Source organism: Nymphaea colorata, unplaced genomic scaffold (genome assembly GCF_008831285.2).
Source record: "Nymphaea colorata isolate Beijing-Zhang1983 unplaced genomic scaffold, ASM883128v2 scaffold0292, whole genome shotgun sequence".
NCBI lineage: Eukaryota > Viridiplantae > Streptophyta > Magnoliopsida > Nymphaeales > Nymphaeaceae > Nymphaea > Nymphaea colorata.
In genome coordinates, this window is record NW_022204798.1 from 45001 (window position 1) to 60081 (window position 15081).

The window sequence follows — 15081 nt, forward strand, 5'->3', positions numbered from 1 at the left end:
TAATGTAATATGAGATGAGAAATTATCCGGTATAGTTTATATACCTACTATAGTGTAGTGGTTGTATTTTCTTTTACTCAGACTCCCAGTTCATTAAGGTGAAAGAATCAGACTTCAAAATAAATAGATATAAATTTTGACAAATACAAAGAAAAAAATATGTTGCGGAGACAGGATTTGAACCCGTGACCTCAAGGTTATGAGCCTTGCGAGCTACCAAACTGCTCTACCCCGCGCTGACGAACTCGGAACTAATGACTAATGAACGAATAGGGATTAGAGGTGCCCCTATACCAGATTGATATGAATAGTATAGCCTATTCGTACAGAATGGTAAAGGGTGCCCCTATACCAGATTGATATGAATAGTATAGCCTATTCGTACAGAATGGTAAAGGGGGCTCCTCTAATAGAAATGAATAGAAATAGGACTTGGAAGGGATCTTTTTATCCCTACCAACTTGATCTTGTTGCCCCCGGCAACAAACATGCATGAACCATTTCGCGGAGTACGTGTCCGGATAGCCCAAAGTCTCGATAGTTAGCTCTGGGTCTTCCGGTCAAAAAACAGCGTCGATGAAGACGTATAGGTGCACTATTACGTGGTGGGGATTGCAATTTTACATGAATTTCCCATTTCTCGTCCAACGATGAAACTTTGCTTATTTCTTTTTTTGAGGATCGACGAATCAAATGATATTTCTCTTCTAATTTCTGCCTCTTCTTCTCCCTCTGAATCAAACTTTTCCTTGCCATAATGGTGTAGTTCCTATTATTACCAATGATACACAATACAGATCGGATCCTAGATGTATAAATATAAGAAGGCGCGCCCCCTCTCCATCGAAATAAAAAATGAGATTTTTTTTGATATCGCGCCTTCCTTTTGAAAATAAATAATCAACTTAACCAAATTTGCCTGATGTAGAAGCAATCAAGAAAGCTGCGTAGGTAAATATATAACCTACAGAAAAGTGAGCTAAGCCAACCAGTCTTGCTTGTACAATGGAAAGAGCCACCGGTTTATCCCTCCAGCGAATCAAATTAGCCAAAGGTGTGCGTTCATGAGCCCATGCTAAAGTTTCAATCAATTCCTGCCAATATCCACGCCAGGAAATTAAGAACATGAATCCAGTAGCCCAAACAAGATGCCCAAATAAGAACATCCACGCCCAGACGGATAAACTATTCATACCAAAAGGATTATATCCGTTGATAAGTTGTGAAGAGTTTAACCATAGATAATCTCTTAACCATCCCATCAAATAAGTGGAAGATTCATTAAATTGCGAAACATTACCCTGCCATAATGTGATATGCTTCCAATGCCAATAGAAGGTAACCCATCCAATGGTATTTAACATCCAGAAAACTGCCAAATAAAATGCATCCCAAGCCGAAATATCACAAGTACCACCTCGTCCTGGACCATCGCAGGGGAAACTATACCCGAAATCCTTTTTATCTGGCATTAACTTGGAACCACGTGCATCTAAAGCACCTTTTACTAAGATCAATGTAGTTGTATGCAAACCTAGAGCAATAGCATGATGTACCAAGAAGTCCCCCGGCCCTATTGTTAAGAATAGTGAATTACGATTTTCATTAATAGCATTCAACCATCCAGGTAACCATAAGCTTTGACCTGCATTAAATGCTGGGCCATTCGTTGAAGATAAGAGTACATCAAACCCATATGAAGTCTTACCATGAGCGGACTGTATCCATTGGGCAAATATGGGTTCGATCAAGATTTGTTTTTCTGGAGTACCAAAAGCAAGCATGACGTCATTATGAACATAGAGTCCCAAGGTATGGAACCCCAGGAACAAGCTAGCCCAACTTAAATGAGATATGATAGCTTCTTTATGGTCTAACATTCTTGCCAATACATTATCCTCATTCTGCTGCGGGTTGTAATCCCTAATGAAGAATATAGCTCCATGAGCAAAGGCTCCTGTCATGATGAACCCTGCGATGTATTGGTGATGAGTATATAACGCAGCTTGAGTAGTAAAGTCTTGTGCTATAAATGCATAAGCAGGTAAAGAGTACATGTGTTGAGCTACCAAGGAAGTAATAACCCCCAAAGAGGCTAGAGCAAGACCTAATTGAAAATGAATCGAATTATTGATTGTGTCATAAAGGCCTTTATGCCCGCGCCCCAATCGACCCCCCGGAGGAATATGCGCCTCTAGAAGATCTTTTATACTGTGCCCAATCCCGAAGTTAGTTCTATACATATGACCAGCAACGAGAAAAATGAATGCAATAGCTAAATGATGATGGGCAATATCGGTCAGCCATAAACTTTGAGTTTGCGGATGGAATCCCCCGAGAAGGGTTAGAATGGCAGTTCCCGCTCCTTGGGAGGTACCGAATAAATGACTACTGGAATCGGGGTTTTGGGCATAAAGATTCCACTGACCTGTAAAAAGTGGCCCCAATCCTTGGGGATATGGTAATACATCTAAGAAATTATTCCATCTGACATATTCACCCCTTGACCCGGGAATAGCAACATGAACTAAATGTCCTGCCCAAGCCAAGGAGCTTACTCCGAAGAGCCCTGACAAATGATGATTGAGACGAGATTCGGCATTTTTGAACCACGAAACGCTTGGCTTCCATTTGGGTTGTAGATGTAACCAACCCGCTACTAAAGATATGGCAGAAATAAATAATAGAAAAAGAGCTCCAGTATAAAGATCTTCGTTGGTGCGCAAGCCGATTGTATACCACCATTGATAAACACCGGAATAAGCAATATTCACTGGGCCAAGAGCACCCCCTCGAGTAAAAGCTTCTACAGCCGGTTGACCAAAATGAGGATCCCAAATAGTATGAGCAATGGGTCTTACATGTAAGGGGTCCTGTACCCATGACTCAAAATTTCCTTGCCAAGCCACATGAAACAGATTGCCGGAAGTCCACAGAAAGATTATTGCTAACTGCCCGAAGTGAGAAGCAAAAATATTCTGATAAAGACGTTCCTCGGTGATATCATCATGACTCTCGAAGTCATGTGCGGTAGCAATACCAAACCAAATACGACGAGTAGTGGGGTCCTGAGCTAAGCCTTGGCTAAACCTTGGAAATCTTAATGCCATAATGCCTTTCAAATCCTCCTAGCCATTATCCTACTGAAATAATTCTTGCTAAGAAGAATGCCCATGTTGTGGCAATTCCACCCAGAAGGTAATGGGTTACTCCTACAGCGCGTCCTTGTATAATGCTCAAGGCTCTAGGCTGAGTAGCAGGAGCAACTTTTAATTTGTTATGAGCCCAGACGATGGATTCAATGAGTTCTTGCCAATAACCACGACCGCTAAATAGAAACATTAAACTGAAGGCCCAGACAAAATGAGCACCTAAGAAGAAAAGACCATAGGCGGATAATGAAGAGCCATAAGACTGGATTACTTGGGAGGACTGTGCCCATAAAAAATCTCTTAGCCACCCATTAATTGTAATGGAACTCTGTGCAAAGTTTCCCCCCGTGATATGAGTTACCACCCCTTGATCACTTATACTACCCCAAACATCTGACTGCATCTTCCAGCTGAAATGGAAAATTACTACCGAAATCGCATTGTACATCCAGAATAGACCTAGGAAGACATGATCCCAGGCGGAGACTTGGCATGTTCCCCCTCTTCCGGGTCCGTCACAAGGGAAACGAAAACCAAGATTTGCTTTATCAGGTATCAAACGAGAACTGCGGGCAAATAGAACACCTTTCAGTAGTATCAATACAGTTACATGGATCGTAAATGCATGAATGTGATGTACCAAAAAATCTGCGGTTCCCAGTGGAATAGGTAACAAAGCTACTTTGCCGCCTACTGCTACTAAATCACCACCCCCCCAAGTCAAGCTGGTGCCCGCTGTTGCACCAGGAGCTGTTGCGCTAGGTGCTAAAGCATGAGTGTTTTGTATCCATTGAGCAAAGATAGGTTGTAATTGTATAGCGGTATCTGAAAACATATCTTGGGGACGCCCCAAAGCGCTCATAGTATCATTATGAATATACAAGCCAAAACTGTGAAAGCCTAGAAATATACACACCCAGTTAAGATGTGATATGATTGCATCTCGGTGCCTAAGGACACGATCTAATAGATCGTTGTATCGAGTAGTTGGATCATAGTCTCTTACCATAAAAATTGCTGCATGTGCAGCAGCACCAACTATGAGAAATCCACCGATCCACATGTGATGCGTGAACAACGAAAGTTGTGTACCATAATCAGTAGCTAGGTATGGATAAGGGGGCATAGAGTACATATGGTGGGCTACTACAATGGTTAAAGAACCTAACATAGCTAAATTCAGAGCTAATTGAGCATGCCATGACGTTGTTAGGATCTCATAGAGGCCCTTATGACCCTCACCTGTAAACGGACCCTTATGAGCCTCTAAAATATCTTTCAGGTCATGACCAATGCCCCAGTTGGTCTTATACATGTGACCAGCTATCAGGAAAAGAATTGCAATAGCCAAATGATGGTGTGCAATATCGGTTAGCCATAGACCTCCTGTTACTGGATCTAACCCTCCACGAAAAGTAAGAAATTCCGCGTATTTTGACCAATTCAGGGTGAAAAACGGGGTTGCTCCCTCTGCAAAACTGGGATAAAGTTGAGCCAAAAGATCCCGATTCAAGATAAATTCATGAGGAAGTGGTATTTCCTTAGGATCCACCCCAGCGTTCAGAAATTGGTTAATAGGTAAAGATACATGTACTTGATGCCCTGCCCAAGAAAGAGACCCAAGTCCTAGTAACCCTGCTAAGTGGTGGTTCAACATGGATTCTACATCTTGGAACCAAGCCAATTTTGGAGCAGCTTTGTGATAATGGAACCAACCGGCAAAAAGCATTAACGCTGCAAAGATCAATGCTCCAATTGCAGTACAATAAAGTTGTAATTCACTAGTTATTCCCGACGCTCGCCAAATCTGAAAAAATCCAGAGGTTATTTGTATTCCTCGGAAACCTCCGCCTACATCGCCATTCAATATTTCTTGACCCACTATCGGCCAAACCACCTGGGCACTGGGTCCGATGTGAGTAGGGTCGCTCAGCCACGCTTCATAATTGGAAAAACGGGCTCCATGGAAATACATGCCACTCAACCAAAGAAAGATGATGGATAGTTGACCGAAATGAGCACTAAATACTTTTCGGGAGATCTCCTCCAAATCATTGGTATGGCTATCGAAATCGTGAGCATCAGCATGTAGGTTCCAGATCCAAGTGGTAGTATCAGGGCCCTTAGCTATTGTCCTTGAGAAATGGCCGGGTCTGGCCCATTCCTCGAATGAAGTTTTTATGGGATCCCTATCCACCAAAATCTTCACTTCTGGTTCCGGCGAACGAATAATCATTGAGTCCTCCTCTTTCCGGACAACACATACGAAGAGACCCGCCAACAAAAAGTAAAGTAATTAGTGAACCTCTGAGAAATATATATTTCTGATTAGTTCCTTTCTATCCCCCACAATTTTCCTTAGTTATTCACTAGAGCAATTATGAGCAATTATGATATGGAAGTCTATCCGGGGCAAGTGTTCGGATCTATTATGACATATCTATGAGGTGCTCAACGGACCGTTTTTTTGTAAATCCCTTCCCGACGCGAGCCAAAAACAACTTTTTGGCCCAACCTAGTCTACTCATATTTCGATGTATGAGTGCCTAGATGGGTCTACTTGTATACTACGTTACATGCAACGTATTACGCCATTACAAATCACAAGATCTCTCATTAGTCATTACTAATGACTAAGATAAGAAATATCCCGATATCGATTTTAGACGTCTTTTTGATTAGTTAGCAATCGCTAAGAGAAAGGAAGAGATTCTGTGCCATATGCATATATCGTCTACCCCTATAAGGTACCAAATGAAATAAAAAGAACGATCTTAGAAGGGATATAATGAAATTCCTCTATCGATTCCCCCGGGGCAACAATCTATTTGATGGATCCAACAAACAATTTAAGTGAATTCAATTCAAAAAGAAAGTGTTCTTATTCGAACCGCCCTGTGATCTTCAACCAATTCTGTGCTTCAATATAATTACCTGGAGTAAGCGCTATGGCTTGTTTCCAATACTCAGCAGCTTGATCGAACCAAGCCTCCGCAATTTCTGAATCTCCCTGTCGAATGGCCTCTTCTCCCCGGTCGGAATAGGTAGGTCAATTCCTTCCCTTAGAACCGTACTTGAGAGTTTCCTGCCTCATACGGCTCAGCAGTCAACTCTTTTTTGGCGTTACATCTTTCTTAATCTACCGTATCTAGCTGAATGAGATTTATCGGAGATCTATCCCTTCTTGGATTAGCCAAATCAAATAACCTGAAGAGGTTAAGTTAATTACATGAGTTTCAAACTCCGATTTGGATCAATAATCAGTTTTATCTCTTCTCCCACTCTCAGAAGAATGAAGCATAGATATCTCCCTCTATCATTAGAGTTTTCTGAAAGTTAACTATCTCGGTTTCGTCTAGAAATTCATATAGAATCTTTGAAAAAGACTTTCTTCGATAAGAAAAAAGGACTTACTCTCCTTGGGATCTGATACTACACCGCTGCTCAATACCTTAGTGGATCAACCCTATTACATAAGTTGATTCCTAACTTTTATGTCATATTATGACATACATAAGTAAGCAGGTCTTATTGTATCGGCCAAAAACCTCAATAATTGATCTTTACGGTGCTTCTTTTATCAATTAGATCCTTTATCCATAGAATCTAGTATAAGGGCTATACTTAGTTCTTCATATATCGGCTTCTATGAAGTCTGTTTTTTTGCTACAGCTTCTAAAAATCGTTCCCCTTTGGACAATGGATATGTAGAAAGCCTATTTTTTTTGTTTCTCCTTAGATTTCCTAGTACTAGCAATAGGAGGTTTTAATACTAGCGGATTTGATCTTTCTTTCCTTCTTTCTATTTCTATAGTAGAGATAGTCGCACGTAATGGCAGATCACGGCCATATTATTAGAAGCTTGTGGTAAGAATGGATTTCGTTCTAGTGCTCGGAAATAATATTCCAAAGCCTTCGTATGTTCTCCGTTACTTGTGTGTATAAGGCCTATATTATAGAGTATATAACTTCGATCGTAGGGATCAATTTCTGGTCGCATAGCTTCATAATAATTCTGTAAAGCTTCCGCATAATTTCCTTCAGATTGAGCTGACATCCGTTACGGTCGTTCATTCCAAGAATCTCCGTTCCAGAACCGTACGTGAGATTTCCATCTCATACGGCTCCTCCCTTCTGCGCATAATATAATATTAAGGGAAATAATCCATGGAATCAAACCAAAACCAAAAAGATTTAAATATTTTCCTTATGAACTGACAGGGGCTAGTGTTTTTACAAGAAATCTCTAGCCAGCCTTCCTGCAAGAGGTCTTTTCTTACTTAATACCAAACATGTTGGTCTTTCTTAGAGAAAAATGGTAACTCCAGCAATTTCTTTGTTCTTAACGCCCCCTATTTCCAGGAATTAGTCACTTCAACGATCTTTGATGGTTATACGGGTATCCAAAGTACGAACGAGATGGATGTTTGTTGTCCTAACCATTCTTGGTAGTCCCGATCCCGATAAGAAGAAGGGGGAATTATATAACAAAGTTTTCGTTTTGTTGATTCCTAGGTGTAGTGCTTCTTCCCCTATGCCACCTATTGGCACTATTACAGTAGAATTGACATGCAATACAGAACCTATAGGTGTAACCTTTCGCTCAATACTAGAATCGACAATTGAAGCATCTGAGGTTGCATCAATCGAGGATACACGACAGAAGGGATTGCTCTATCTCCAAACTTCACCTTCACCAAGCGTAGGTTTTTACCAATCTTTTTCTTTCCATACCGAATCGTGTCTCTTTTTGTAAGAATAAGAATAAATGAAATAGAGTGGTAAGTAAGAAAAAAGGAATCAAATCGCACCATCTCTGTAATAGGTAAATGCCTCTTTTTCTCCCGAAGTTGTCGGAATTATTCGTAATAAGATATTGGCTACAATTGAAGAGGTTTTATCAATAAAATTTCCATTTATCCGAGATCTAGGCATAGTTTGCAATCCATTTTATAATTCTTCTCATTACCCCTCGCGGGTAAATGATCCCACAACAAAGGAATTGTACGATACGAAATGACATAAAAAAAAAGACTAATAACTAATTAAACTAATTATAAAATCAAAAAATGTGGATCTTTTACTCAGTACTTTTGGGAAGGGATCAATAAGGAACTATTTGAATACGGTTGGATTTTCGATTCCAATTTAGTAGTATACCAATGAGACTATTAGCTATTTCATTGAAATGCAAGAATCAAGGAATTTTTTCTACAGATTCTAATACTAATATAATAAACAATAACCTATCCTATCATAACCTAACCAAAATTGGATTTCATTATGATAATAAAAAAATGGAATAAGCATTCCATGATAAAAATGGGGTAAGGATAACTATCCATTTTGTGTGCATAGCGTGTAGACACCATAAGATTATAGAATGAAAATCCATGGGATGATTCATCAATTTGTAATAGATCCATAGCTCATGGGAGGGATTATTTTTGAAAAATCTGAAATGAAACTGGAAAGGATCCATCGGTTGATTCATTCCAACCCGTTGGTTTAATCCGGTAGAAATCAAATATCAATAAGATGGGAGCGTCCGTCGTCTTGACAAGGATGAATACGTTTTTCTTTTTTATCCCTCGAAACTTGAAGGAAGATCGTTCCTTGACAAAAAGTTTGATATGATAATGGATCGGTCGTACCTGTACTAAATAATATGAGTGACTCGCTATTCACTTGGTTTCTGGGTCATAATTAATAAGATAAGGTTATGTAGGAGAGATGGCCGAGTGGTTCAAGGCGTAGCATTGGAAATGCTATGTAGGCTTTTGTTTACCGAGGGTTCGAATCCCTCTCTTTCCGTATCCTCATCTAATTCACCAACGTTACCAACCACACAATGTATCAAATACCAATTGATACCGTTATTCTAAGAGAAGAGAAAGACCCTTCTTTTCTTTCTTTATAGAGATTTTTTTCTATTCCTAATTACTGTGCTGTGATACGTAAAAGGAAAAGAACAAAAAGAGGGGGAAGAAAAGAGCGGACAGTGAATGAAAATATCACTGCTGATCCATTTGCGATACGTGAATGGGATCAAAATCCGTATCAAATCCCTCTACTTCTTTCAGCGAAAAAAGGGACAAAATTGTCCTAACCTTTGCTGGGTATTTTAGGTTCAAGTTTGTCGGGAATAATATTCTACGATTAGCAATTCATTGACTTTCAAACCGACCCATTTACTATCTATTATTTGATTGACTACCCCTTTATATTGCAATGAGTGCAGAGTCAAATGTTTTGGCAATTCCGCGTTGGAGGATGAATCCATATGATTTTGAATCAAAGCTCTGGATCTTTGTTTATCCTTCGTAGTAATAATATCTCGGGGTTTGCAGCGATAACTTGGTATATCCACTAGACGACCATTAACTAAAATATGTCCATGGTTAACTAATTGCCTGGCTCCAGGAATAGTTGAAGCCATACCCAATCGAAAAAGAATGTTATCCAAACGCATCTCAAGTAGTTGCAGTAAAACTTGACCCGTCGAACCGTTTGCTTTTCCAGCGATACGAACATATCGAAGTAGTTGTCGCTCCGTCAGACCATAATGAAAACGCAATTTCTGTTTTTCTTCTAAACGAATACGATATTGAGATCTTTTCCCGGAGCGGGATTGGTTTCTAAGATCACTTGCGGACCTAGGTTTTTTACTAGTTAGTCCCGGCAAAGCCCCCAGACGGCGTATTTTTTTAAAACGAGGTCCTCGGTAACGAGACATAAAGACTCCTTATTTTAAAGAATAGGATAAACCTTAAGACTGAACTAAACGATAAACAAAGCGAAACCCACTGAAGTGCTAATGCTAAAAAGAGAAATTAGATGAATTGTATCAATACCCGTATTATTTTGTATATATGTATACATGGTAAGTAAGTATCCCACGATTTGTTCTATAGAGATACAACTGCTCCAATAAGTTTTTTACTCATAATTGAATTGGAATGTAAGTTCCTGCGACATAGACATAATAGATCGGGAACCCGAGATTTGGAAGAAAAAAGGGAAGAGTCTTTTCACTATTCCTTTATCTCAAGGAGACATTATCAATCATGGATAAAAAATCGATAGGAAAAAGCCGGCTATCGGAGTCGAACCGATGACCATCGCATTACAAATGCGATGCTCTAACCTCTGAGCTAAGCGGGCTCAACTCACATAACATAAAAATAAAATAGTGAGTTAGTTCAGTAAGCTGCTGTGATCTTAGCTTATTATAGCTAAGCTAGTCTATTTAGTTATAACGGATCTAGCCTAAGAATGCAATCTGGATCATAATGAGATTATGCACTCCTCTGATTTTATTCGTAAAGATAGGAAAAAGAAGAAGAATATTGACCGTTCCACTATTTCATATCGAGCAGGGAAAATGCGCGGAGGAGAGGCAGATATATGTGGGATATAGCTATCCATATTGAATTGCGGATACATCAATGATAGAATCATTTCTGGTTCTGATTGAACCAAACACTGGTCTGGTAGAGCTGAAAGGGTTAAAAATAGGATTTTTTCCGATATCGGATCGGTATTTAATGAATTGAATGGTTCTAACAGAAAGGAAAGAGGGGAATGGAATCACAATAGGGTCCCGGCCTCAAAAGAAAGAAAGGGGGATATGGCGAAATTGGTAGACGCTACGGACTTGATTGAATTGAGCCTTGGTATGGAAACCTACTAAGTGGTAACTTCCAAATTCAGAGAAACCCTGGAATTAAAAATGGGCAATCCTGAGCCAAATCCTGTTTACAGAAAACAAGGGTTCCTTTCCTAGAAAGCGAGAATCAAAAAAGGATAGGTGCAGAGACTCAATGGAAGCTGTTCCAACGAATGGGGTTGAGGGGTTGGTAGAAGAATCTATCCATCGGAACTCTGAGGGGATGATCCTATGTACTGAAATATCAACTGAAATATCAAACGATTAATCACAACCCGAATCCTTATTTTTTTTATTTTCTTATTTATATATATTAATATATATGAAATATATTAATAATTAGTTCATAACTCTTGTGTTCTGAATCGATTCCAATTTGAAAGAAAAATAAAATATTCAGTGATAAAATCATTCACTCCAGAGTATAAGGCTGGGAGAGAAATGACTGATCGAACGAGAATAAAGATAGAGTCCCATTCTACCTGTCAATGCTGACAACAATGCAATTTGTTTGTAGTAGGAGGAAAATCCGTCGACTTTAGAAATCGTGAGGGTTCGAGTCCCTCTATCCCCAAGTCCCCAAGAAATGCCTAGTTTACGACCTAAACATTTATCCTCTTTTTTCGCCAGCGCTTCCAAATTAGAAGCGGGTCAAAATTATATATGATATTCATTCGCTCGACTCTTTGACAAACGGATCCTAGCAGTTTCTCTCTTGCTTCAGCAGCTAAATGCAGTATATGTCCAAACGAACATAACCATAACATATGTATATGTATTATTTGTATACAAGGATATACAAGGAATCCCATTATTGAATCATTCATAGTTCATATCCCTTACAAATAAAGGTTTAAAAAAAATCCAAAGAAAAAGAAATCCCAGGACTTGTAATGTTTCTTTAGTACCTTTAAATTAATTGACACAGATACATGTCCTCCAGTAGGATAATGTATAGAGGACGGTCGGGATAGCTCAGCTGGTAGAGCAGAGGACTGAAAATCCTCGTGTCACCAGTTCAAATCTGGTTCCTGGCATATGGTTAATGTATCGAAATGTATATATACAAAGAGAAAATGAATATGGATCGGGATACAATACATATTCGTTACATTCATAGTCTAGTAGTTATTCATCGAGGTATCTACAACATACATCCCGACCCTTGTGGATCGGCAAAGGAATATATTCCTTCTTCTTTTTTGTTTGTCCCTACTATCCTTCCTTTGGCTCATGTTAATACTCCATACATATCCGAAGTTGTCTGAAAGACACAGAAGTCTCGTCTGTTCAGAGGGTTGAGGGGTAGGAATAGAAAAGATCATTTCCGATCCAGTACAAATCCAATCTGATCCCTTTTCATTTCTTAATTTTCCCATTTTTTTCGCCCCTTCCCACATTTTTTGCTTTCCGGGGCCCATCTAAGTGATGGGCGCGGTACATAGTTCATGATGTATCTTTTGATTCATCCTATTGGCTCCGCCCATCCCCCAATGGATATGATACTTTGCATTGCATATTGGGTAATATTAATTTACTCGAATTAATTATATATAAATAAACCTCGAACCCCCCCTTTTTTATCCCATCATAATACGAATGACATGAGAGTCCAGTTACTCTATCTAGACGAGAAAGAACGTAAAAATACTCCTTCTTGAGTCTTGTAAGCTAAGATAAGTTTCTTATCATTCAATAAGCATCCTGTAGTTCATAGAAATTAGGGGCAATATAATCCTTGCGTAGGGGCCAACCAATCCAACTTTCGGGCATCAAAATCCGTTTCATGCGTGGATGATTATCATAAGAGATTCCCAACATATCATAAGACTCCCGTTCTTGAAAATCGGCGCTTTTCCAAATCCAGAAAACAGACGGGATTCTAGGATTACTCCTTGGGACAAATACTTTTATGCATACCTCTTCCGGTTGGTCCACACCATACTGTATTCTCGTCAGATGATACACACTAGCTAGCAATCCACCCGGTGCTACATCGTAGGCACATTGGGAACGTAGATAATTGTAACCATATACGTATGAAATGACAGCAATGGAGTACCAATCCTCGGGCTTTATTTGTAAAGTCTCTACTCCTTGGTAATCAAAGCCCAAAGATCTATGAACCAGCTCGTGTTTCACTAGCCAAGCGGATGAACGACCCTGCATCTTCTTGATCTCCCCCACATATTTATATGAGTATTTGACATTGACGATGAAATTTATGAAGATTGATCCACCGTTTGTTATTCTGCACAAAACATCCTATTTAATTCACTAATTCGTGAGAAGATACTGAACTCTTGTATTTGAAAAATGCTTCAGAAGGTATCTCTGAAGTCGATGTCGATTGATAGAGTAATCCTTGATCGTAATTTACAGCACGAGTACTGCGTCCAAGATGAAACTTGTGATTAGTAGTAAAACATCGATTTTCCTGTTGGGCCCCCGTTCTATCTTCATAGATTTCTCGAGATACCTTCTTACGAAGTTTCGTTATAGCGTCTATAATTGCCTCTGGTTTAGGTGGGCAGCCTGGCAAATAAACATCGACGGGGATTAACTTATCGACTCCCCGAACGGTACTATAAGAATCGGTACTGAACATTCCTCCTGTAATAGTACAGGCTCCCATAGCAATTACATATTTTGGTTCAGGCATTTGTTCATATAGTCTTACTAAAGAAGGAGCCATTTTCATTGTTACTGTACCGGCTGTTAAAATAAGGTCGGCTTGCCTAGGACTTGATCTTGGCACCAGTCCATAACGATCAAAATCGAATCGGGAGCCTATTAATGAGGCAAATTCAATGAAGCAACAACTGGTACCGTAGAGAAGCGGCCATAAACTGGAAAGTCTTGACCAATTCGAAAGATCATTCAATGTAGTTGAAATAACTGAATTGGGGGTTGTTCGGTCAAAGAGCGGAAACTCCATAGAATTCATAACTGTCTCAATGGAACCCTTTCCTTCTTTTTATTGTCTGAATATTCAGGAGCTAAGACCATTCCAATGCTCCTTTTCGCCATGCATAAACTGAACCAACAACTGGGATAAGCACGAAAATCAAAGCTTCTATAAACACGTATACGCCCAATATATCAAAACTCACGGCCCATGGATAAAGAAAGACCGTTTCGACATCAAAAACAACAAAAACGAGAGCAAACATGTAATAGCGGATTCGGAATTGTATCCAAGCATCCCCTATTGGTTCTATACCCGATTCATAACTGGAGAGCTTCTCTGGTCCTTCACTAATTGGGCTAAAACCCCGGAAATTATAAATGCCAAAATAGGAATAACACTTGATATCATTAGAAATGCCCAGAAAATATCATATTCGTAAAGCAGAAACATAGATGTACTCCTATGAATGTAGAATATACCGAATTCATTGATTAATTAGAATTGTAATTGTCAATTTATCCATAACTCCAACTGCTTACTCGAAACAAGAATTGATTGTGATCGAACCACATAGTTTGTTATGTGGGTCATGTCTTGTTTCAAGATTATCTAACAGAAGCCCACTTACTTATTTACCCACTTACTTATTTATATTATATTTCTTATTCTTGGTGTGGTGTAGGCATATCATGCTCTTATATTATAAGTATAAGAATAACGAATAATTCTCATTTTTCTTTTTCCTCAGGTTCCCCATAAAAACGAATGAAATTCATTCTCAATTCTAATGAATTGAAACTTATCATTTTCATTAATCTGAAAAAACAATTCATTTTCTAAATATACCATACAATAACTCCATATAACTACTATAATACTAGAACTTATTGGTAATGGAATTTCTTTAGATAAAAGAGTTTTTATCTTTCTTTTTATTAAGAGTTATAGTTATATTAAGTTATTATTATGTATTAGTATTAATAGTCATTAGTGATTTTCATTCTAGTATAATAGTGAGATGCAATAGAATGTCTAGGTTCAGTATTATATTCCACAGTTACGGCATAACATATGCGACTTAGCAGCATTGGCGGATTCCTTTATTCTGTTCATTAACATTTCAGATCCGAGCGTAGAATCTTCTATGAATTCGATACGGAATGCTTGAACCGATTAGATTCCCCTTTTCCTTGTACCAGATTCATACTTAATTGATCAATCTCAATCCGTTGATTCTGAGGAACCCTTACATTACATATAACATAAGAAACAATCATTATAGGATTACCCTGACCCCCTATTGATTATTAGTTAAAGTTAGACGTCTTGAAAAAGTCACTCCATTTCGG

General features: G+C 38.9%; 2 protein-coding genes and 4 non-coding genes across 6 annotated transcripts in view; 2 read left to right on the forward strand and 4 right to left on the reverse strand.

The window, feature by feature from the left end:
• The window catches only part of LOC126409454 (photosystem I P700 chlorophyll a apoprotein A2), a 3296-nt gene extending 186 nt beyond the window's left edge, over positions 1-3110 (reverse strand). The window contains exon 1 of the mRNA XM_050075437.1: positions 1-3110. This exon is cut by the window's left edge and continues 186 nt beyond it. Within this exon, the coding sequence (XP_049931394.1) occupies positions 906-3110 (2205 nt within the window). The 3' untranslated portion in view covers positions 1-905.
• TRNAM-CAU (transfer RNA methionine (anticodon CAU)) lies at positions 163-236 on the reverse strand. Its single transcript has one exon. It is a non-coding gene; the product is annotated as a tRNA-Met (tRNA).
• Positions 3111-3135: 25 nt separating the features above from the next.
• LOC126409453 (photosystem I P700 chlorophyll a apoprotein A1) lies at positions 3136-10337 on the reverse strand. The gene has a single exon (XM_050075436.1). The coding sequence runs from the start codon at positions 5386-5388 to the stop codon at positions 3136-3138; it is 2253 nt and encodes a 750-aa protein (XP_049931393.1). The 5' UTR covers positions 5389-10337.
• Positions 8880-8966, forward strand: TRNAS-GGA (transfer RNA serine (anticodon GGA)). Its single transcript has one exon. It is a non-coding gene; the product is annotated as a tRNA-Ser (tRNA).
• Positions 10244-10316, reverse strand: TRNAT-UGU (transfer RNA threonine (anticodon UGU)). Its single transcript has one exon. It is a non-coding gene; the product is annotated as a tRNA-Thr (tRNA).
• A 1448-nt stretch (positions 10338-11785) lies between the features above and the next one.
• TRNAF-GAA (transfer RNA phenylalanine (anticodon GAA)) lies at positions 11786-11858 on the forward strand. Its single transcript has one exon. It is a non-coding gene; the product is annotated as a tRNA-Phe (tRNA).
• Positions 11859-15081: the final 3223 nt, after the last annotated feature.